Consider the following 24,320-nt stretch of genomic DNA (forward strand, 5'->3'; position numbering starts at 1 on the left):
TTTGACAATGGAGAGGAAGAGAGTGAGGGAATTTGATGAGACTCTAAGATAGAGATTGTGGGTGAAACAATCTGGTTTTTCTTTAGGGTTTCTCTCTCAAAATTCTCTCTGGAAGCCCTCTTTCAATCGTGGGTTAAAAGGGTATTTATACTGAAGAGGAGTGGAATGCGAAACGTCAGGTTTTTCCAAAACAGGGGTGGCTCGCGGCTTGACCTCGCGGCTTGACTAAGTCGCGAGTTCCAGTCGCGAGTTAACCGTATGGCCAGTTGTCCTGTTTTGTCCTGTAGTGCTCCAGCTAGCATGACTGTTCATCTTCCAGCATGCTTGGCACGTGTGCAGATTCTGGCGGGTTGAAGCCGCGAGTCCAGTCGCGAGTCCCAGCCGCGACTCTCTGTTTTCTTGCACACTCTTGAGCAATCTTCACACTATCTCACTCACTACCCTTACAACAATCCCACCTAAATACAGGGTTACTAAATGCTGAATTACAAGCAAATTTGGCACGGAATAAAGCCAATTAGATGGTTGAATAAATTCAACCTTACACAAGTTATACATAATTTAAAGAGCATAAAAATGGAGAAGAAATTATCTTTGCTTTATTGTTTGGAGACTGTCCAATGCTAATAGATAGTTCATAATTTGAGCATAGTTCGTGTCTACTTCTTAAGGAAATTCTTGAACCAACGGGCAGAATGTTTAGGGTATCTTTTATTCCCATTTTTGTAGTCTACAAAGTTGAGTCCGAATCGAACACTGAAACCTGAGGACCACTCAAAGTTGTCCAACAATGACCATGCAAAGTATCCCTTAACATTAACGCCTTCCCTATATATACCAAAGAAAGCAGTGACATCCAGTTAGAATTCTATAATTAATTGTGCAATTGTGTGTGTGTGTGTGTGTGTGTGTGTGTGTGTGAGAGAGAGAGAGAGAGAGAGAGAGAGAGAGCACTTACTTGATAGCCCTATGAAGATACACAAAATGTTTATCATGATAGTCAATTCGTATGGAATCAGCAAGGGCTTCCTTGAGCGACAAGGTGGCATTATTGAACTCATCATATCCTACAAATATAGTTGGGGGAATTTAGCTTCAAATGGAAATCTAATAACTACCAATAGTGTTCCAACTTTTCATGACCTTGTGGGATAATAGAAGAAAAATGAAGTTAGAGGAAATCACCATTCTCGGTGATGTAAATTAGTGGATTGTGGTATTTCTTCTGTACGTAGAGCAAAAGATCTCGAAATCCTCTAGGATAAACATAAAGCCAATTTGAAGCAGCCTGCAATTTTTTAAGGATACTAACATAAGGCCAAAACACAATATGTTTATCTTTAAATGCAAGATAAAAGATTAAAAAAAATTATGATATTCATTATGTCAATGATCTAGCATCAATCATATTTATTACCATATTAATTTATAATTATTATTTTTTCTGTAAAATCGGTAGTATCTTTACTATTTTTTATATGAAATTTCTAGAAGGCTGGGCCATTGAGTACTGTCAATATGCAATAAAATGTTTTTTTTCCTCTACTACTAGAACAAAAATGTTGATATGTATTTAGCTAGCTAGTACATACCGGTGGACCAATGAGGATCCCATTCCGTGAGGCTGCAAAGACAAGAAAAAAAGTGTTCAAGTTATTATTACCATATTAGATACATAAGAAACTCATAAGCATGGCTTCGGGTGTTGAATTTGTACTTACTAGTAAGATTAGCACTAGCATCTGTCAAGTAACTTGCTCTATCACCATTTGGTTGAGGGGCATAAGCTGCATACTTAGCAGTATAGTAGTTTAATCCTATAAAATCAAATGACCCGTTTAACTGTTTGGATTGCTTTTTGGTGAACTTGGGTAATCTATCTTTGACGAGAAATCTCATGCTCTGTGGATAGTCACCATTTGTCAATGGGTCCATAAACCTGCAATAACAATAAAAGTTTTAAAATTTATGCATATTATTAATCTATAAAATTTGTACATACTTATGTTGAACAAATTCTAAAGAAAGCCACCAAAAGGTGGTATGATTCAATTGGTAAGTGTCAACTTCATCTTAATGGCCAAAAAGAATATTAAAAGAAATATTGTGCGTTTGGAAGCATTTTAGTGACAAGGAAAAGTAAAAGAAGAAAATAAAAGAAAATTTAGGCCATTTAAATGATAAAAAACTTCAGACAAGCTAGGGAAGGTTCTCAAAGCAGACTTCTTGGTTCTTGCCCAATAAATTTGTAATTCGATAACGTTTTTTCCCAAATGGGTTTATACTTTATAGAGTGACGTGTATGAGTATTTTAGTAGTATGACACTATGACTTATTATATGACTTTGACATCGTAGGTTTCAATTAAGTCAACTGGTAAAGTCTCTAATAATTGAATAAGAAATCTGAGATTCAATCTCCACTTACATCAAAAACTTATAGGTGTATTGGTCTGATAATAAAAAACTATTATCAGGAACGAATGTCATAGGTTAAGACTATCTCAAAAGGCAATTTTTTTTTTTTTTTTTGAGAAACTTCAAACAGCAAGTGTTTAATTATGGTAAAATGTAAAATAAAAACCATAAAGCATAACTTACCATCCTAACATGAAATCAAGGCCACGTTGCGCAGCCCTCTGGTCTCTCTCTGCATTAGAGAACGGCACAAACCAGTGACTTATTAGCGTTATCCCTATCACTCCTTTCTGTGTTGCCTGCATGGTGAACATTTTTTTACACTCAAAGCTTTTGCATGGGATTTTGTATATTTGTCTAAGTTAAACTACATTACAATTGTTCAAATCAGTTTCAGAAATTGCTACCAAGATGGTCTTGTATCATCTGTAAACCAAGTTTAACCAACCATGTATATTTAGGATTTTTTTTTTTTAATTATAAAAAAAAATTATAAATTTGATATAGTTACAATGGAGAGGATTTAAATCCTAAACGTCTCCAATTGAGACACTGGGAAATATAAGTTGAGTTACAAAACTCTTGACATACATTTAGTGTAGCTTGAAAATATTTGGTTTTAATATGTTAAAGTTTTGTTAGTCGAACCTGATATTTTTTCTTGTACACTTCAACAGCGGCTGCATGAGAAAGCAGCTCGTGGTGTGTCACCAAATATGGCTCTATCCCTGAATCCCCACCAGTGCAATTTAGATTTTGCCAAGTAGAGCATCGACCTGGCGCTAACGATTTTTCTGCATAACCACCACTGCTAAAGCTCCACGGCTCATTTAGAGTGATCCAATGCTTTACCCGATCACCAAATTCCTTGAAGAGAAGTTCCGCATAGTCCCGGAAATCATCACTGCATATTAGATGCATGTATTAGAATAACATAGTGATGAGTTTGAACTTGTCTCTCCACTCTACATCCTATTTTAAAAAATTAAAAATCTCATATATTAGGCTCCATTGATGAACTGGGCCCCATTTATCAAGGGGATTTGAAATCTATAAATAATATATATATATATATATATATATATATATAGAGAGAGAGAGAGAGAGAGAGAGAGAGAGATAAAACTTAGAGAAAGTTCAATTAGAATTTGAAATTAGCATCCAATTTTGTGTCATGTGTCAAATTTATGTGGGAACCACACCATAATTATCTACTTAAATTTGTGCCATGTGTCCACTTAAGTTTTATAATTTTTGTGCTAAGTGAGTTGATGTGTGCAAAATACTAAGAATCTAATATTAATGAACTATAAATTTTTTTTTAAAAAAAAATCACATATACTCAATAAAAATCACCACACAACAAAGCTCACCACACGTTCTATCTTATTAAAAATTAGAAGAAAAAAAATTATCATAAGTAAAATTGAATTTAGATAAGAATTTTAATATGTGACTATAAGTTTCCTTTAAAAAAAAATTTGTCTAATTATTTATAGTCTTATGATAAAAATTGTATTTAATTTTAAATGTATTTATTTGTATGCATGTGTTACAGCTTTTTTTTAAAAAAAATAATTTGACTAATTATTTATATTTTTATAATAAAAATTGTGTTTAATTTTAAATACATCCATGCATTTGCATAGGTTACATGCTAGTGTTAAAATAATGGATAAATTTAAAATTTTAAGGTTTTTGACACAAACAGTTGGTTATCACTTAATATTGATGTCCTCAATCTTTCTTTTCTATTTTGAAACCTAAAATGAGAGTCTTTTAACATCATAATTATATATTATAGGGCTAATAATTGGGTGGAGAAGAGGGGTGGATTATTTGGTGAATTATTCTTTCTTTTTTTAGGGTAATTTGTTGGTGAATCATTCACTTACACAATTTTTGGACTTAGGAAACCACCATACTCATCATCTAAGGCTTGGGGAAGATCCCAATGGTAGATTGTTACAAAGGGTTTTATACCTGCATTCAATAATAGAAAAATACAGTGTGAATTATAAGAAGTAAAATAAGCTAATGATACTTTGGAATTTTAATATTGAATCTTGACCTCTACTAAGAAGCCTATTGATGAGCTTGTTGTAATACTCGATTCCTTTTCGATTCACACTGCCACTTAGTTTTCCTTCTGAAATCAGTCCCAAAAATGAGATTGTTAGGAACATAATGTGGTCACAAAACAATAGCCAATACATTCCAACCTGAAATGTGTACTTGATGGTACCCATTTTTATGTCTTTTTCATTGCATGGATCTAACATTTTATTGGTTTATGAAAAGATAATCTTACTTGGTAGTACTCGAGACCATGAGATTGAGAATCTGTATGCATCTAAATTCATCTTATTCATAATCCGAATATCTTTCTGCAATGTATAATCACAACAGATATTTGTTAGAATTCATCCTTTTTGTTCTTTATTCTTTGAAGTATTTAAATTTAAATATGCAGAGAAAACCCATAGTATGAAACAAAAATGCCAAAGAGATGGAGAAGAAAAAAAGGATAGTAAAGGCTTTAGTGTTTGAGTACAGTAAAGGCTTTAGTGTTTCAGTGAAATCAAAAGGAAAAAGTTTGGGATAGCATTCAAAATGCCGTGAGCTAAAATTGTGGGACAAGATAAAAGTTTTTATTAATAAATGTGATGTTAACTTCGTAAAAAACTAAAAAAAGTGGGGTGAATCCCTCAATGTGATGTTATTTTGGACATGTTTTTGTTTTTTTCCTACTCCGGACAAAGCATTTTTGAGGGGTTCCATATACAAAAAACAAATACTTGGAAACCAAACTATATCATTGCACACTTTTGGTGTGATGATTACTCCACAATAATAAGTGCTTAAGAGATATGGTCGTATGGGCCGAAGTTCAAGTCTGTAGGAGAAAACTTAGTAATTAGTTGCTAATTAATATGATTGATTTTCTTTCTTTCCAATTTATATTATGAACACAAAACAACCTTGTAGAGATGATATTGATCGACAGCTACATCTGCATTGTTTCCATCCTTTATCCAATCTGCGATTCCATTGCAAGTTAATACTGTATTTAGAGAAAACCAAAGAATTTTTTTCCTTTTACTGTTTAAGAACTAGTAATTAGAGCCATAAGAAAAATGGTACTAGTTATGGAAGAAAGGAAGGCTGAGAGGGGGAAATGAAGAAAAATAAGTACCAAAAGATAGGAATGTGAAGTTTTACTTTTTACGTCGTTGTTGTTTTGCTTTCTTTCTTTCTTTTTTTCTTTTTAAAAAATCAAATCAGGATAAGTATCCTCAAACACCGTCATAGTCTCATAACTAGTTCATATCTTGGTTCACCACCTACATCGCTTTATTACCAGCCACTATTAACTAAACACCGTTTCTAAAAAAAAAAAATATATATATATATATATATATATATTAGCTAAACTCCTAAGTTTTATTTTGAAATCGTTATGAAAATATTGTGTTGATCATAGCTTAATAATCTCCTCATTTTGTATTCCTTTACTTTTATTGATTCAGGAAAAAAATTTATAATTCTAAAAGTGAATAGACTATCATGTTACTCAAAAGTTTAAATAACACGGCATTTTGTAAATCTTAAAAAAAAAAAAAAAAAAAAATGAAATGAACGAAATGGAGAGGCCTTGAAATAATTTTTTTCCAGAATTAAATTTCATCGTAGTATTGCTTAATATTTCATTGGTAATTCATACTATCAAGTTTCATATTGTTGGAGAGAAAAAGATAAAGAGACCTGGATGTTCATGAGTGTAAGTGTCCCATATACTTGGTCCTTTACCATCTTCTTTTGCTGCACCTTCATACTGGAAAATTGAAAAAAAAAAAAAAAAAAAAAAAAACGTTCACATAATAATATTGTTCATATGCTTCACATCCCAGGACATTTGAAAAAAACAATTATGATACAAATTAACATAGAGAAAATTGTGACTTAGTTACCTGATAAGCTGCGGCTGCTGTCCCAAAAATAAAACCCTCAGGAAAACTGGTCCGGTTGAGTGAAGCAGGGTAACGGACAGCAATAACATTAGTCAATAAGCCAAGAAGAACTAGGAGGCCTAATACTAGATAGCTTTGAATGGCCATAATTGATTTTGGGGTTTTTTGTGTGTGTAGTACTAGGTAGAATCTGCCGCTTTTTTTATAGGGGAGCACTACATAATCTTATCTATTTAGAAAAATAAAAATAGAGATTAAAAAAAAAATGGAAAAGGACATGCAATATGTTAGTCAAACTATGATAAAACTATGGATGAAAGAAAAAGAAACACATGGAAAAGGATAAGCAATAATGCAATATGTTAGTCAGTCCTTCTTATCCATTTAGGAAAGGAAAAAATAGAGATGAAAGAAAAAGAAAAAATACGTGCAATATGTTTTTCATCATTGTTATGAGTTATCCTTCAACCATGGATTTAAAAACCAAATCGGACCAGCAGGTTTAACCGGTTAAATTAGAACCGGACATTAATCCGGTTCGATTATTCATAAAAATTAAAAATTAAAAAAAATTAAAAAAAAAAAAGAAAAAAGAAAAAAGAAAAAAGAAGAAGAAAAGAAAAGAAAAGAAAAGAAGAAGAGGGAAATAACCGGTAATAGTAGGTTCAACCGGAAAAACTGAGAATCGGTATAGTTGAACCGGTTGTGTAACGGTTTTGCAAAATGGGTGAAACAGATTGAAAGATTGAAACCAACCGTTTTGCATCAAAGATCTTCTTCTTCTTTTTTTTCCTTAGATCTGCGTCTTCCAGTGATGACTGAGGCTGGCATCAAAGCTTGCTTCTTGGAGCGGTCAAAATTCCTAACCTTGCCTGAAAACACAGATCTTCACAAAGAGAGAGAGACAAAGAGTATTCAGATATCTTCATTCTTTATAGACAGATAGAGAGGGAGGATGGTTGAAAATCTTTTTTTAGATTTGAGAGAGGACCACAAAACACACGGAAATAATAATAAAAAACTGATCCATTTTCCTTATAAGAGCTTCTTCTTGATTTGTAAGAGAGAGGCTGGCTTGCAGTGTTCTGTGCTGTGCTCTACTTGTTCAGTGTCCAAATTGCACACAATAGTCAATAACACAATGAGAGCCACACACTCTTTTTTGCATTGTTTTTTGAGAATCAATAACAGCCACAACTTTGAAAGCCTAGGGCCCGTTCGGTTATAAAGTTTAAAAATTGTTATTTAAAAAGATTTGAAAATTATAGTTTAAAAAGTGTTATTGAAATACATGTTTTTAGTGTTTATAAAACAAAAAAATGTGTTTGGTATCATGGTTTAAATAACATATTTCAGTGTTCAAAAATATAAAATATGTGTTTGGTATATGTGTGTTAGATGGTAAAAAAAAACTGAGCAAAGTACAAAATAAATATTTTTTAAATCAGCAAAGTACAAAATAAATATAAAATATTTTTTAAATGCTGCTGGGTTGCTGTTTGTGTGGGTGAGAGAGTAGACAATTCTTTCAAAAAGCTAACCGGTGGGCCCATAATAGTGTTCAACCTAATTACGAAAGTACCACTCAACACTAGTTTGCGTTGTTAAAAATCAGTCCGAAGGTGATTTCAAAAACCATTGTTTTAAACATATGTTTTGAACAATATTTTTCAAACACCTTGTTTCGGAATGGTCCACCAAACTTATTTTTTTTGTTTTTGAACAATAGTGTTCAGTGTTTAAACACTAAACACTATGTTTTGAATTCAGTGACCAAACACCCTCCTAAAGTTTAACTCTTACTATTGATTTTTTTTTTCCACTTTTTTTCATTGAGAAAATTATGATTAAAAAGAAATAGTAGTTTTATTAATTAATTAAGTGAACAATCTTAAAATCTTAAAACAGTGGCAATTTTTATATTCTAAATGTAAGATGTAAAAACTCAAATAATTTATCTAAAACTATGTTTTATAATTTTTAACATAATATTATAAGTAGTAAACTTATTATATATTTTATTAACTATTTTTATAATTTTAATATTATTAATTAATTATTTATAACATCATTCAATCCAACCATCGGTCTAACCCCAATTGGACCCGAAAGACTGAGAACCACTTCCTTTTTCAATTTTTTGACCGTACCGGTTTTTAAAACCATACCTTCAATTGATTGTTTAACATTGTATGTACCACGGAGAATTATAGATATCCTCTAAGTTATAAACCTTGATCATTTAGAACAACTCATGAAGCTCGTGAAAAAATCGATATATTTTTGTATAAAAACCTGTTCTATAGAATTATAGATATTCTCCAAGTTACAAACTTTGACCATTTATATCAACTCCTGGAAAAATATTGATATATTTTAGCCTAAAAGCCTTCCCCCCCCCTCCCCCCCACTATAGAACTGTAGATATCCTCCAAGTTACAAACTTTGACCATTTACAACAGCTCTGGAAAATTTGATATATTTTAACATAAAAGCGTATTTCTCTCTATAGAATTATTGATAACCTCCAAGTTACAAACTTTGACCCATGGTTTTAAAAACCGGACTGGCCGGTTCAATTGGCAACCGAACCTTAATATGGTCCAGTTATTATTAAAAACCAAAAATAAGAGAAAAAATCACTAAAAATCGAAAACTGCTAGTTTAATTGGCAAAATTGAAAACCGGTACGGTTAAACCAATTTTTAGCTATTCTTCGTAAAAACCTCATATGTTGTGTTATATATATATATATATATATATATATAGAGAGAGAGAGAGAGAGAGAGAGAGAGAGAGAGAGAGATCTTGTTTTAGATTTAAGAGGAGAGATTTTGATTTTGAAAATTCTCTCAAGCCTAAAGTGGTGAAGTCTAAGACACTTACAGTGACCTCAAAAACATTAGATTTCCTATCTTTTTGTTGAGGAAGGAGCCTAAAGACGAAGCAGATTTACAATAATTTAATCTGTCAGCTTCAGTCGTTGTTTGCTACTCGTGCGCAGTCTAAGACACTTACAGTGACCTCAAAAACATTAGATTTCCTATCTTTTTGTTGAGGAAGGAGCCTAAAGACGAAGCAGATTTACAATAATTTAATCTGTCAGCTTCAGTCGTTGTTTGCTACTCGTGCGCAGACCCATATTGACGAAGAGACTGAGAGAGACAATATTGAAGAGAGAGATGAAAATTTAGCAAAAAGTTAGATAGGAAGGAAACTAAGTACATAATTCTTGTTTGAAGTTTGAACAAACGTGTGGATGTAGTAGGTTTTCAAAATGTGCAATGGGTGTGATATCAACGTGTAAGTGTAGGATAGGTGGGAAAAAAAATATCAAGTGGGTAATGATATTGTTACCAATGGGTGCACTTACTTTTTGTTATTTGAAAAATTAATATATACTAAAATGCTTTACACCTACCCTCTTTATGTTTTTTTTTTTTGGTTGAATTTTGTTAAGTGGTGTCCAAAAGTTGGTAAGTTAATGTTTAATATTTTACTATTATTTAATTTTTTTAGTTAAAATGATTAATTATAAAATTATTTATTTATTTTTATAATTATTAATTAATTATTTATAACATCATCGGTTCGACTACTGATCGAACCCTAGTTGGACCATAAAATCGATAACCACTCCATATTTTGGTTTTTTGATTGTACCGATTTTTAAAACCATGCTTTGACCATTTACATTAGCTTTTGGAAAAAAATTGATATATTTTAACATAAAAGTCTATTTTTTTCTATAGAATTATAGATAACCTCCAAGTTACAAACTTTGACTATTTACATCAACTTCTGGAAAAAAATTTGATATATTTTAGCATAAAAGCTTTTTTTTTTTTTATAGAATTATAGATAACCTCCAAGTTACAAACTTTGACCATTTACATTAGCTCCTGAAAAAAAAAATTGATATATTTTAGAATAAAAACCTATTGTTTCTATTTTATTTAAACTCTATTTCATTAAAATATCAATTTTTATAATTGTTTTTCACTCTTCATACTCTATTAAGATAAGAATTGGATTAAAAGGTATAATATATCATCCACTCATCTTTTGTCTTCACTTAACAAAAAACAGAAAAACTAACACTTATATATATATATATATAAGTAAGCCTAGTTTTTGTATATATTTTTGGCCTACAGGGCACTCAAGTACATGATGCTTATAGTCATGAGGTGAATTTGACATCAAGCAACAAGATCTCAAATTTGTTCGGTGAGTTGTCAAAATAACTGTTGCCAATCAAAACATCAACCTGGTGCTAACGCCCTGTATGCATAATGACCTAGATTGTAACTCCATGAATCATTTAGGGCACGTTTGGTACATTGTAATGGTGATTACATAGGAATATGAATAAGTATTACAAAGAATAAAAGAAGTTGTAATGAAATAATTATTACTATTCATTTGTTTGGTGACAACAAAATAAAGATGTTGAAGTGAAAGCCCAATTAAATTAAATTTCCTAAAATACCCTTCTTTTTTAAATTTATATTTACAATTTAGGAACTAATATATTAGAACTTCAATGTGTAATGTTGGCAAACCATGATCAAAACATTTAGTCTAGATTTAGACTGCTCAAAGTTTTTTTTATGTAAATTTGAAATCAAGTGTACTGCAGAACAATAAATTTTGCAAGGCTCGATTGATCGAAAATTAAACTCGATCGATCAAAGCTCATGCAGATTGTTTTTCTGCAGAATTTTCCAACTCAGCCTAAGCCCATATGACGTGTAAAGTTTTATGTTTTGCCTTAAGTATAAAAAGAAAAACCCTAGCAATATTTTATAGTTGTTTTTTATGTTGTGTGTATAAATTTCTTGTGAGATCTAGAGATGTTTGCCTTCATACATACTTAGCGTTATCAAGATCAAGATTGATGTTGAGAGCTTGATGATCGTTTCAATTGCTACATAAAGAGCTTAAAGAAAACACAAGTGGTGTACTTGTGGTTGCTGTGATCCAAGAAAGAAGTAGTCTGTGAACTCGTAGCTGTCACGTGGTTGTGATAGTAAGTTTTCTACTCGAGATAGCAATAGAATGTTAGTGGTCTAAGTTGCTATTCTAAAACTTCAACTTTTTCATAGTGGATCTATTTTACCTTGAGGATAGCTAGGTTAAATCCTCCCTAGGTTTTTTACCGGTTTGGTTTTTCTGGATTATGATGTCGTTGTGTTCTTTATTTTCCACATTATTTCAATGATATGATTTACCTGTGTTAACCTAGATTTGAATAATTTATCTAAGTTAATCACTTGGCTAAATAACTAGGTTAATTTGTTTGTGTTTAAGAGGTCTAAAAACGTACAAAATTAAATAATTTTACAATTAATACATGTCTTGTTTGTTCAAAATTAATATCAACATAAATGTTAAAAACAAAAATGATTGAAAGGAAAAAGCTCATGATTCAAAAAAGAAATGGCAAATATCCCCATAAAAAATGGAAAAGATCAATTAATATAATTTTTTTTGTTAATTTTAATATTAAAAAGAAATGGCAAATATCCCCAACTCTTGTGGATTGTAATATTGTTTTCTGATTTGGACCTTCATTTGTACTTCGTTGTTTTCATTCTGTAATAAAATACCCAATTTTGTCAAATTATAAAATAAAAACTATTGTCAATTGTGAAATTGCAATCCTTTAATACCATAATCATCTATTAATATCCCAAGGACTAGCAAGATATCAATACTCTTTGAGGGTGTTTGCTAGAGAAATATAGCAAAAAAAAGGGACCTACCTAATTGTTGTTTGTGGGTCTAAATCTTACATGGTGCACACACACAGAGAGAGAGAGAGAGAGAGAGAGAGAGAGAGAGAGAGAGAGAGAGAGAGAGAGAGAGAGAGAGAGAGAGAGAGAGAGAGAGAGAGAGAGAGAGAGAGAGAGAGATGGGGGAGCCAAGGAGAGTTTAGGAATTTTAAATTTGCAGGGTCAAGGAATAGAGATTACATAGCTTTTTAAAAGAATAACTATTCCTCATTTTAAAGAATAGTAATTCCTTTATGAATAGCTATTCTCTGCAACAAAATACAACCAAACAACTGAATATCTATTCCCCATAAATAACTATTCCATTACAGAGTCTATTACAATGTACCAAACGTGCTCTTAGTGTGGCCCAATGCTTAACACGATCATCAAATTCCATAAAGCAAAGCTCAGCATAATCCCGAAAATCATCCCTAAACATAAAATGCAAAAGTCACCAAATTATTTAGGGAGTAAGTTTGCAATCTTGCCTAATATTTATATGTAAACATTATTGGTATTATTTTGATATTTATTTAAGTTATTAATGATGTAACAAAATCTAAATAACTTATTGTTAAAATTTTAAAAATCTTAGTATGAAATTACGGCTAAAACTTTTAGAGAATCTTAAATTGCACTAATAATCTTTCCTTTCCATAATAAGGGTAGAGTTTGGTTCAAGTTACACATAATGTAACTTTAAACAATGTTACACCATTTAATATTTTTTGGTTAAATGTTAATTTTGACAAATTCACTATTAGATTAAATTATCTATATATATTATCTATACTTGCAAAATTTCAAGATGATCAAATACAAATAGTCATGTCATCAATCAATTTTAAGAGATGTGGGGTTCATTCTCCACCTACACTAAAAAACGATTGGTATTTTGATTTGATAATAAAGAGATATCATCATGAGCGAACACCATAAGTTGAAACTCTCTAAAAAAAATAAGTGTATTGTAAAGTTGTGATTTACAAATTTGTATTTTGTTGGCTTTTATTCCGTGCCAAATTTGATTGTAATTATATTCAATCTTGTGTACCCTGTATTTATTGTGGGATGTGATTGTAAGGGTTGTGTGTTAGAGAGAGAGAGTGTGAAGACTCAAGCAAGTGAAGCCAAAAGACTTCTCGCAGGTGTCTCGCGACTAAGTTTCCCGCGAAGTGAAGCATGTGCTTTGCACATGACTGGAATGCGAAGAGTCTGTACAGATAGAGACAACTGTGTCTTGCGAGTATCTCGCGGGTAAAGCCTTCCCACGAGACACCCGCGAGACATTCTTTTCTGCCAATCTGTACTGTCTGATACACATTTTCTGTACCCTCACTATATATATCCATATTACCCACAATTGTGAAGGAGAGTTTCAGAGAGAAAACCCTAGTTAAAACACTTGAGAGTTAGAAATTGTTATACCAACAATTCTCTACACCTTTGTTTGTGGGATTTCCTCATCTCCTACCTCTCCATTTCTATACCATTGAGAGGTCAATAGCCCAAACACTTACCACACCCTTTGAGAGTGTCCAGTGAGTTTTTGGTGTTGCTGGGAAGCATTGGAAGAAGTCAAGGATGGCAGATGCAATATGGAGCTTCTTGTGGGATTCGGAGAGCTAGATAAGACACGGTTCCGAGAAGTCTTGTTGGAGTAGGAGCTTGGAGGGCTTAGGTACAGTGGGTAGATTAGGCTTGGAGGGTCTCTTGCTTACCCATGTATCCTAACTAATTGTCTAGTGGATCGATAACCGCTTGGAAGGCGGCGGAGAGGTTTTTCGCCGAGTTCTGAGGTTTTCTCTTCGATAACACGTCTTGGTGTTATCTGTGTTTGCATCTCTCTTCCCTACTCTTGTTCATTTCATTTTACTGTTGTGTTGCTTTAAATATGGATTAGAGTAGCTCTCGTGTTTGTATGCTTGTGTTTACACTATTCCGCACTTAGTATTAAGTTAGTGTAAAATCAACCATGCCGTAATTTGAATTGGGGGTCTAAACAAGCTCTTGTGTTTTCACACATTTCGAGCTTTCATGTGTGTTCATAAAAAGACTCTAATAAGTAATAAACTAATAATAAAAAATAAATGTTAGAGATAATTTATCAGAAAACTGTGCGTTCATATCCTTCAGTCAATTTCCACAAGTATTGTGCCTTTTTCTTTTCCTCATAATAATGGATCTATTCATCTCCAGCCTCCAAAGATTTCTATTCTTCTTGTCGGTGTTGTCACAGTATGCAAAGGATTTTCAGCTACTTCTACTTTTCTTTCTTTTTCTTTTCTACCCTCCATCGTACATATCAGTTGCAAAAGACGGCCATGGTCGATGGCTCAAATCTTTGCCATCTAGTCAAAACTGATGTATTATGGTATTTTAAGAAAATCGTTGCATAATCGGTTGAACTGCCCTAGTCCACGGTTACTCCGATTTAACCTTCCAATTTCCAATTTTTAATAGTAACCAGATCGGATTGTAATCTGGTTCCCAATTGAACCAGCTAATCCAATCTGGTTTTTTAAACTGTTCTTCAGACATGTAAATATATTCACAATAATGCTAGCACTACTCATTTTCATACACATTTTTTCATAACTATCTCATGCGGCAAGCTGTGATTGACTGTTCGTCACTATAACGTAAACCCACAAAATTTTTTTTTTTCCACTACTCACGATCTGCCACTTAGAATAATTATAACAAAGTATATGTGAAAATGTGTAATACTAACATTATGGATACTCTAGTGCCCAAGAGCTAGTTAAAAGTCAAGGCCAGTGTAAACAACAATACTATAAGTATAACAAATTTCACTACTCTTTTTACACAATGTCATCTAGGAGACTAGGACTACCACTATCATCACTTTATAGCACATCAATTACTAATTGCCACATCAACAAATGTGAAATTTGTTGTCAAATATTGTGTGAACTTAGAGTTTCTCCAGTGGAAGACAATGGACTTAATATTTCATTGGTAACTCATACTTTCAAGTGTCGTAAGTTCTAATACTTAAAAGATTTTCATATTGATGGAGAGAGAAAGAGACCTGAAAAAAACACACATGCTGGAAATTTGAAAGAACAGCTTGTGCAGATAATAATATTCATCATATGCTTGACACCTCAAGACATTTGAGGAAAAACTATGATATAAATTGACATAGAGGAAATTTGTCTTAGTTACGTGATAAGCCGATGATGCTGTCCCAAAAATAAAACCTTTGGGAAAACTAGTCCAGTTGATTGAAGCAGTGTCATAGATTGGTGAGTCAGCAACGCCATTAGTCAATAAACTATGAAGAACTAGAACGCCTAAGACTGGATAGCCTTGAAATGCCATATTAATTGATTTTGGCCTTTTTTGTAGCACTAGTTTTTTTTTTTTTTTGATATGAAATACTGGAACTTTATTAGAAGCTAGAAAAACTTATTACATCATGGTCAAGAGCTTGCTCAAGAAAGCAAGAATTCTCCTCTATCCAAGTAACATAATCAACAACGCCCAACGCATGTCTCACCAGTAGATGGGCAGGTCTGTTAACCTATCTTCTAACGTGGGAAAACTCTACCCCACGAAATTCTTTGCATAGTTCTTACACTCCTTGTATAATAGCAGCCATGGAGGATGGCGGGTCTGAAGTCTCACACAACACTATGTGGATAACAAGCAAATCACCCTCCATGATTAAATTGTGGATGCCGATATCCCTTGCAAACACCAAGCCCACTTCATGCGCCATAGCCTCTGCTTCCACGGTTCCCAACGATGCATTAATCTTTTTACTTATTGCGGCCTCAATCCTACCCTTATCGTCTCTGATAATCACTCCATCTCCCACTGCTCGTTGACTTGTGAAAACCGCCGCGTCCACGTTCACCTTGAAAACATTACTTGGAGGTGGGATCCACGTACCCTTGACTTCAGGCACTGAAGCTGTGCTCTCCATGCAAGCATTTGCTTCTGTAAATTCCTCAGCGTATTGCGCTACCCAACTGACCACTTCCTTACCAGTCCGACGCTTACCTCCATGCCGTGTCGCATTCTGATTGTGCCATATGGCCTATGCCGTGCACACCAGTTTTGCTACCACGTCCACATCGGCCTTACCCTGGTTCTCTAATCTAAACTGCTTTTGAATTTGCTGGTTCCTTTCTCTCTCTCTCTTTTTTATTTTTTATTTTATTTATAGAGGAGCGCAACATAATGTAATTTATTTAGAAAAGAAAAAAAAAATAGAAATGAACGAAAAAAGAAGAAAAGGATGGGCAATATGTTAGGGGTCATTCTATCGTACCCACCTATATTTTTAGTGGGTATGATACCCACCCAAATCTTAACCGTATATTTTTATTGTTTCAATCTTGATCGTTCATTTAAGTTTAGTAGTGGACCTATTACCGGTAGAATAGGTAGCGTATAAAAACAAAAGAAAGCCAAAAGAAAAAGAAAGAAACGAAGAACGAAAGATTGGTAAAAAGAAAAAAGAGAACGAAAGACAAAAAGGGCTAAGAAGTTGAACAAGAGACCTGGCAAGCCACCGCCACCGCCGCCGCCACTGCTACTGTGAGAATTTTGTTTAGTATTTGAGAAGCTGTTTTTCTTTATTTATTTATTTGATTTCAGTTTTTTTATTTATTTATTAATTTTTAGGTTAGATTTGATTATTTTAGTATTGAGAAGTTAGGTCTTGTGTAAGAATTTTTTCTTTTCTTTATTTGAGGTTAATTTGTTTGGGTATTTCAGCTTCATTTGGTTTGGGTATTTTGGGTTATATGTTTGCTAGTTACTTGTGATGATTTGGGAACAAGGATCCACGCACTGAAATTTAAATCAGCCAAAACGGGTTGTCCCCCAAAATCTTCTCAAATTAAGTGAGTAAAATTAACATTATATATGAATAATCATGCATGATGACAGGGTTCTGCAGAACAATCTTCATATGGTCACATTATTGATGATATCCTCCATGATTCGTCCCAGCTAAGTTTTAGAGTGATTGATACACCCACTGATGGGAGGGAATTGTTGGAGGCATTGAAGGATGTTGAAGACCATTTTATCAGAGCTTATGATTCTGGTTTGGAAGTTTCTAGGATGCTGGAGGCCAATAGAGTTCCAATGCTGTCTGGTTTGGAGGAAATAAAAGGTTGGTTCTTTTCTTTCTCTATTTATTGATTTTTATTTATTTCCTCTCAATGTTATAATTTATAATTTCTTGTGATTTGTACACGCTTGCCGTAGTTCTATGTGTATATATATATGGTTAAATTAGAGGAGATTAGTTATGTTTGTTCCCATGGAATGCAAATTGAGGAATAAAATGTCTTGGTGCCTGATTTTGATGCACAGGGTTATGTGTCATTGGTGGTTGTAAAATGTGACATTGTAGGCTATTTTATTTTTTATTGAATAAATTGTGTAATGTGGGAAGTAGATTAGGTATATTCTGCCAATTTCAAAGAATCATCCCAAAGGAATAGGAACTCACTTTCCATCTTGTAGGAATGCATATTTTAACAAAGAATGTATGCCCTTGTGCTGATAGATATAATTGAAGTCATCAAATTCCATTTCATTAAATTTAATTTCCAAACCATTCTTGGACCTAAAAATTTGAACAATCTTCACTTCATCACATTATTGCTGTTATTTTTCAATAAATTTCCCTCCTGGACTTCCAGGTTGGCTTCTAAAAAAAAAAAAAAAATTGCAACATTTTAGTTCTATCAACTTTAGGATCCCAATTATGACCTTCCTTCCCATAGATATATATATTCTCAAGGTTTGTGTCTAAGTTTTCCCAACTTTTGGCAAGTAGTTTGGTAGTAAATTGTGCATTACTTTGTTGAAGTTTTAATTCAAAGTTTAATAACTTGGGTTTTCCTTTTTGAAGGATCTTCTTTGTCATCATATTCCTGATGATAACCAATTGATTTTCTTAATGTGAAAATTGATTTGTTAATATGTTCCTTGGTTTTTTCAATAATGAAATTGTTCTATTTACAAACATGGTTTATTTTTCTGCAGGCGTTTGCAACCATGCCTTCCGGTTCCACTACATCAGTCGAGGATTGAAAACTCTCCAAGTTTGCCCATTGGTGATGTACTATGTTTTATGGATCTGGTGTGTCTGTATTGTTATTGTTTAGAGTATTATAAACAAATAACAATTATAATTATGCAAGTTCCCATTTGAAAGTTTTGGATAATTTATAATTATGTTAATCTTGTAGTTCCTTGAGTTATTTGGATGTGAAAACGTGCATGGTTGGAAGTCACCAACTACAAAATGTGGCAAATGCCCACTCATGCAACATTTTGCCTTCGTAATCGAGGTTTCTTTGATTGTGTTCTCCACCAAAGGGAAGCTTTTTTTAGTATTCTATCGATTTCAGGTTTATAATTCTATTACAACATTTTTCGTTTTGTCATTTTATTACTAGTAATAAGAGCAGCGTGTATGAAATTGTCAGTTTGTAAGAAAATTTGGCACAAGTTAAGCCTGGAAAAAGAGCTAGATTCCATTACATGTTCATTTCCTTATAATTTATGGGTGTCACCCTTTGTTTCTCAGTTCTTTTAGGTAGTTATGAAGAATCTAATTTATAGTTTTAAATTTTGGTATGAGAGTTTTAACAATGATATCATGTATATTTTATGCCAAAGTCTCCAACCCCAATGAAGATGGAAAATTATAGATTTATGGGCTAGTATCAATTATCTTTGTAATTAATAAAGAGATGATGAACTCCACTTTGTTTTTTTATTTTAGTAAGCATTAGTTGGTGCAGCTTTGCAATTTTTGTAACAATACTATTAATTGCTTGATTATGTCATTGAGCCATTCATGTAACAATACTATTAATTTTGCTAACTTGCAAGTGGACATGTTGATAATTAGCTTTGCACATTCTTTTTATTTAAATTTGTATTGTTGAGTTTTCAAACATTGTTATGTAAAAGCAAAGTAACATTATTCTGTAGAATCTTGTGCACTTGTTGTGAAGCTCTGAATTTCCTGATTTTGGTTTAATCTTGGACTGTGTATAATCTTAACATTGATCTATACATATTAGATTTTTAAATATATTTTATTTTAGTTTTGATTTTGGAAATGCATAGGAGATATTTGTGAAATTATCTATTAGAAACTTTGAAGTGATGTTAAGCTATTTTATATGCATGTTATGCAGTCTTGAAGGTGATTCGTCAGATTGAGAAATGCACCAGATTGCAGGAGCTCTCTCAAGTTTACTATGCTCCTATTGGACCCTTGGAATGATAAGTCAGGGAGCTCTTGGATTGTGCCCTGCCGAAACCTCCTGCACCATGTCTAAGTAATAACTCTTTTTTTATTCCAACCGGTCAATTGCAGTTTTGGCCTTAGGGAATGCAAGAATTAGGTTTGGCCCTTGGAAAAAAAATGTTGAAGTATGAACTATGAAATAGACTTGTCATGAGTCATGACTATGACATTATTTTTGCATTTTATTGTTGCTATTGTATAATCAAATCATTGAGCAAGATGTTGCATCTTTATGTCGTAGTTATCTTGTCTTGATGAATATATAAAATTTATAATTTAAAATTTATTTATTTATTATTTTATTTTTTTTGCAAATAACAGTTCTGTATATGTGAATCACTAGAACTTGATCCTGTACTCGAGTCTTAAAGGCTTGAGTTCCTTAAGCAATCTCGAGTCTTTAAGACTCAAAATGCTAGTTTACAAATATGTTTCAAAAACATGCCAACTTGAAAAATTATTTCGAAAATCATGTTAAATGGCAAAAAAATCCTACATCAGAACAAGCAGAGTTATTTGATCTGGTTTTATAAGATGATATGAATGCAAAAGAAGTGTCATTGAAACCATCACTATTGAAAAATTGTTGTTCCCAACAATTTTGTTTTAGATGGTATAATCTTAGAGCTTAACATATATCTATTTGAACATTGAAATTTCATTTTGTGTAGTGCAGGCCTGATTGGAGTTCAAATTGACAAATTCAGTGGTTGTGAACATGGGATTTAATGTTGGGTTCAAAAAAATTTTCGTTTATTACATTACATATTGGGGTGTCAAAAGTTTTTAATGGAGTTTGTAGAAGTAAGAGTGAAAAAAAAAATAGTAGAAGTAAATAATCAAACTTTTATTAGATTTTTTTAAAATTTATTAATAGTGCTAACTGAAAGATAATTTTTAATTAATTGAAAAGTTTAGTATTGAAGTTTCATTTAAAGCTAACTATCTTAGTAATTTCGTTTAGCTTTAAAAAAAATATGAAGAAGAAGGGAAACCATCAATGTAACATTGAACTTTTACATAAAAGGAGACGTACCGAAATTTAGAGGTGATAAATGGCAAATACTGTGAACAAAGAGAGATGCAGAGAGAGATAGAGGAAATTGTATATTTTATCATCAACATCGAAGGGAAGAAGATATGCTATGTGGTCATTTTTTTTTCCTAAGGGTATTTTGGTCATTTTATAGGTATCATTGTTATTTCGGTTATTTTTAGGTTTTATGGTAATTTTGGTTTTTTTTTTTTTAAAGATTCAGGGTTATTTGATCAATTTTTATTTTATTTTAAGGGTATTTTGGTCATTTTTAGGTTTTGTGGTTATTTTAGTCATTTTTCGGTTTTTGATAATTTTGGTTTTTTTTTTTAAAAAAAAGTTATAGGGTTATTCTATCATTTTTTTAGATTCTAAGGGTATTTACGTCATTTTTTAGGTTTTAGGAGTATTATGGTAATTTGTGAGAAAAAAAAAAAAAAGGGAACCGTCAAATGTGACAAAAATACCACCGAATATGAGAAATGTGCGGTCTAATGTGATGTTGATACTGTCTAATGTGGCAATAAAACAATCAAATATGAAAATGAAAAAAACGGAACCACCAAACGTGACAAAAGTACAGTCAAATGTGATGTTGGTACTGTACAATGTAAGGACAACACCATCAAATGTGAGAAAAAAAATTAAAGTACAATCAAATGTGAGAAAAGTATGATCAAATGTGATGTTGTCACTACCTAATGAGACAATAGAACCATAATGTGATGTTGTCACTACCTAATGAGACAATAGAACCACCAAACGTGACAAAAGTATTATCACATCTGATTTTGATACTGTACAATTTGAAAATGATACCATTAAATGTAAAAATAAAAATAAAAATTTTAAAAATACAGGTACAACCGAATGTGGCAAAAGTACTGTCATATATGATGTTGATACAACTTAATGTGATAATGGAACTATCAAATGTGAAAAAAAAATGAACTATCATATGTGACAAAAGTACGGTCACATGTGATATTGATATTACTTAATGTGATAATGGAGCCATCAAATGTGAGAAAAAATAAGGGAACCACCAAATGTAATAAAAGTATAATCACATGTGATATTGGTACTGCACAATGTGAGGATGGTACAATTAAATGTTAGAAAAAAAGTAAGAGAACCACTGAGTGTGACAAAAGTACAATCACATATGATGTTAGTACTGTACAATGTAAGGATGGTACTATCAAATGTGAGAAAAAAATAAGGGAACCACCGAATGTGAAAAAAGTACTGTCACATGTGATGTTGGTACTACACAATGTGAGGATAGTACCATCAAATGCGAGAAAAAAAATAAGGGAATCATAGAATGTAACAAAAGTATAGTCACATGTGATATTGGTACTGCACAATGTGAGGATGGTATAATCAAATGTAAGAAAAAAAGGTAAGGGAACCACCGAATGTGACAAAAGTACAATCACATATGATGTTAGTACTGTACAATGTAAGGATGATACTATCAAATGTGAGAAAAAAATAAGGGAACTACCGAATTTGACAAAAGTACAATCACAGGTGATGTTGGTTCCACATAGTGTAAGGATGATACCATCAAATGTGAAAAAAAATAAGGGAATTATCGAATGTGACAAAAGTACAGTCATATGTGATATTGGTACTGTACAATGTGTGGATGGTACTATCAAATGTGAGAAAAAAAATAAAGGAACTACTGAATGTAACAAAAGTACAATCACATGTAATGTTGGTACTGCGCAATGTGAGGCTGGTACCATAAAATGTGAGGAAAAAAATAAGGGAACCATCGAATGCGACAAAAGTACAGTCACATGTGATGTTGGTACTGCAAAATGTGAGGATGGTACCATCAAATGTGAGAAAAAATAAGGGAACCACCGAATGTGAGAATAGTACAATTACATGTGATGTAGGTATTGCACAATATGAGGGTGGTACCATTGAATGTGAGAAAAAAAATAAGAGAACCACCATATGTGACAAAAGTACAGTCACATGTGATGTTGGTACTGCACAATGTGAGAATGATACCATCAAATGTGAGAAAAAAATAAGGGAACCATCAAATGTGACAAAAGTATAGTCACATGTGATGTTGGTACTGCACAATGTGAGGATGGTACCATCAAATGTGAGGAAAAAAAATAAAGGAACTACTGAATGTGACAAAAGTACAATCACATGTGATGTTGGTACTACACAATGTGAGGATGGTACCATCGAATGTGAGAAAAAATAAGAGAACCACCGTATGTGGCAAAAATGCAGTCACATGTGATGTTAGTATTACACAATATGAAAATGGTACCATCAAATGTGAGAAAAAATAAGGGAACTATTGAATGTGACAAAAGTACAGTCGCATGTGATGTTGGTACTGTACAATGTGAGAATGGTACCATCAAATGTGAGAAAAAAAATAAGGGAACCACCGAATGTGACAATAGTACAATCCCATGTGATGTTAGTACTATACAATGTGAGGATGGTACCATCGAATATGAGAAAAAAAAATAAGGGAACCACTGTATGTGACAATAGTACAGTCACATGTGATATTGGTACTACACAATGTGATGATGGTACCATTGAATGTGAAAAAAAATAAGGGAACCACCGTATGTGACAAAAGTACAGTCATATGTGATATTAGTATTACACAATGTGAAGATGGTACCACCAAATGTGATGTTTTGGTAACCTGGTATAGCAGATTGCCTATTAGAGGGTACCGTACCCCAAAAAAAAAAGAGGGGGTACTGTAGAATTACCCATATGTTAGTGATCACAACTGTCCTTCAACTAATTATTTGCAGGGAAGGAACTCAGGATTTTAAGTTAGTAGGGGCTAGAGTATAAAGAAAAAAAATTGCAAATAGACATCTATATAGTATTAAAAATTTATAAATATTCAAAATCATTTTTTCTAAATACATTAAGATGCAATCATTTACCAGCAAAGACAAACAAAAACAAAATAATGTCTTTTTTTAATACTAGGCTAGCTAGGATTTTTTTTTTTTTTTTTAAGTTAGAGCATTCACATTGGTGGTGCTAAAATTTTTAACTTTTAGCATCTCAAAAAGTTACTTTATCTATTTTACCACCTTACTTTACAATACACCCAATATCAAATGTTTTTTTTTTTTTTTTTTTTTAATAACTTCATTTAAAATAATATAAACAATTCATTAAAATAATAAATGAAGCGAGAAAATTTGAGTTTTTTTTTTTTTTTTTTATTTTAGAATTCAATGACAACTTTATAAAACTAAAATCAGCCATAATCGTCTAAAAGTACATCAACAACTTGTGGTGGGACATCCTCCATCCACATAGAAAAACCAACAATAGTTCTTGCATGTTTTGCTAAAGAATGAGCAAAAGAGTTACCTGACCTTCGGGTATGAGAAAAGGAAAAACAATTGCAAAAAGCTAGAGAATACTTAATACAAAAAATCAAATGACCAAAAGAAGAAAAAGATTCCTCTTCCTTTCTTAAGGTCGAAATAACCACTTCTGAGTCTCCCTCGACAATAAAAGAGGGTAGATTTAGGTCCAAAGCAAGGGTGATAGCGCGAACAGCCGCCAGTGCTTCCACTTCGTCTGATGAGGATGGAAGCTTGATCTTCTCTACCAAGGATGCTAGCACCTTTCCATGAGAATTACGGACAGCCACACCCAACCCAGCTTCCTCTGTTTCTTTGAACACCGCACCATCAAAACTAATCTTTAAGTGCGATGGAGGAGGGGGTTCCCACTTGGGCTAAGACCTGTGAAAGAAGACCGTCTGCACTGGAG

The 24,320-nt window shown here is 32.6% G+C and overlaps 2 protein-coding genes and 1 long non-coding RNA gene across 10 annotated transcripts; 1 reads left to right on the forward strand and 2 right to left on the reverse strand.

Annotated features, from left to right (window-relative positions):
- Positions 1-577: 577 nt before the first annotated feature.
- On the reverse strand, positions 578-7,504 carry LOC126718574 (beta-glucosidase 12-like). Of its 4 annotated transcripts, none has more exons than XM_050420885.1 (13): positions 7,145-7,504; positions 6,389-6,434; positions 6,183-6,252; positions 4,729-4,804; positions 4,489-4,566; positions 4,313-4,400; positions 3,066-3,321; positions 2,601-2,716; positions 1,722-1,939; positions 1,593-1,624; positions 1,186-1,288; positions 959-1,067; positions 578-828 (listed from the first exon to the last, which is right to left on the reverse strand). In XM_050420885.1, the coding sequence occupies exons 1-13, from the start codon at positions 7,152-7,154 to the stop codon at positions 660-662; spliced, it is 1,371 nt and encodes a 456-aa protein (XP_050276842.1). In that variant the 5' UTR covers positions 7,155-7,504; the 3' UTR covers positions 578-659. The 4 variants fall into 4 exon arrangements, with proteins under 4 accessions (XP_050276842.1, XP_050276823.1, XP_050276815.1 ...); XM_050420866.1 differs by lacking the exon at positions 7,145-7,504 and adding an exon at positions 5,399-5,457 and having other exon boundaries at positions 6,389-6,617; XM_050420858.1 differs by lacking the exon at positions 7,145-7,504 and adding an exon at positions 5,399-5,481 and having other exon boundaries at positions 6,389-6,617.
- An 8,265-nt stretch (positions 7,505-15,769) lies between these two features.
- Positions 15,770-16,123, reverse strand: LOC126712037 (uncharacterized). Its single transcript, XM_050411338.1, has one exon. The coding sequence runs from the start codon at positions 16,121-16,123 to the stop codon at positions 15,770-15,772; it is 354 nt and encodes a 117-aa protein (XP_050267295.1).
- A 328-nt stretch (positions 16,124-16,451) lies between these two features.
- LOC126718681 (uncharacterized) lies at positions 16,452-19,703 on the forward strand. Of its 5 annotated transcripts, none has more exons than XR_007653017.1 (3): positions 16,452-16,740; positions 16,921-17,323; positions 18,205-19,703. It is a non-coding gene; the product is annotated as an uncharacterized LOC126718681 (long non-coding RNA). The 5 variants fall into 5 exon arrangements; XR_007653015.1 differs by lacking the exon at positions 16,452-16,740 and having other exon boundaries at positions 16,747-17,323; positions 18,205-18,572; positions 19,371-19,703; XR_007653018.1 differs by lacking the exon at positions 16,452-16,740 and having other exon boundaries at positions 16,747-17,323; positions 18,205-18,572; positions 19,379-19,703.
- Positions 19,704-24,320: the final 4,617 nt, after the last annotated feature.

This window comes from Quercus robur, chromosome 1, assembly GCF_932294415.1.
Source record: "Quercus robur chromosome 1, dhQueRobu3.1, whole genome shotgun sequence".
Taxonomy (NCBI): domain Eukaryota; kingdom Viridiplantae; phylum Streptophyta; class Magnoliopsida; order Fagales; family Fagaceae; genus Quercus; species Quercus robur.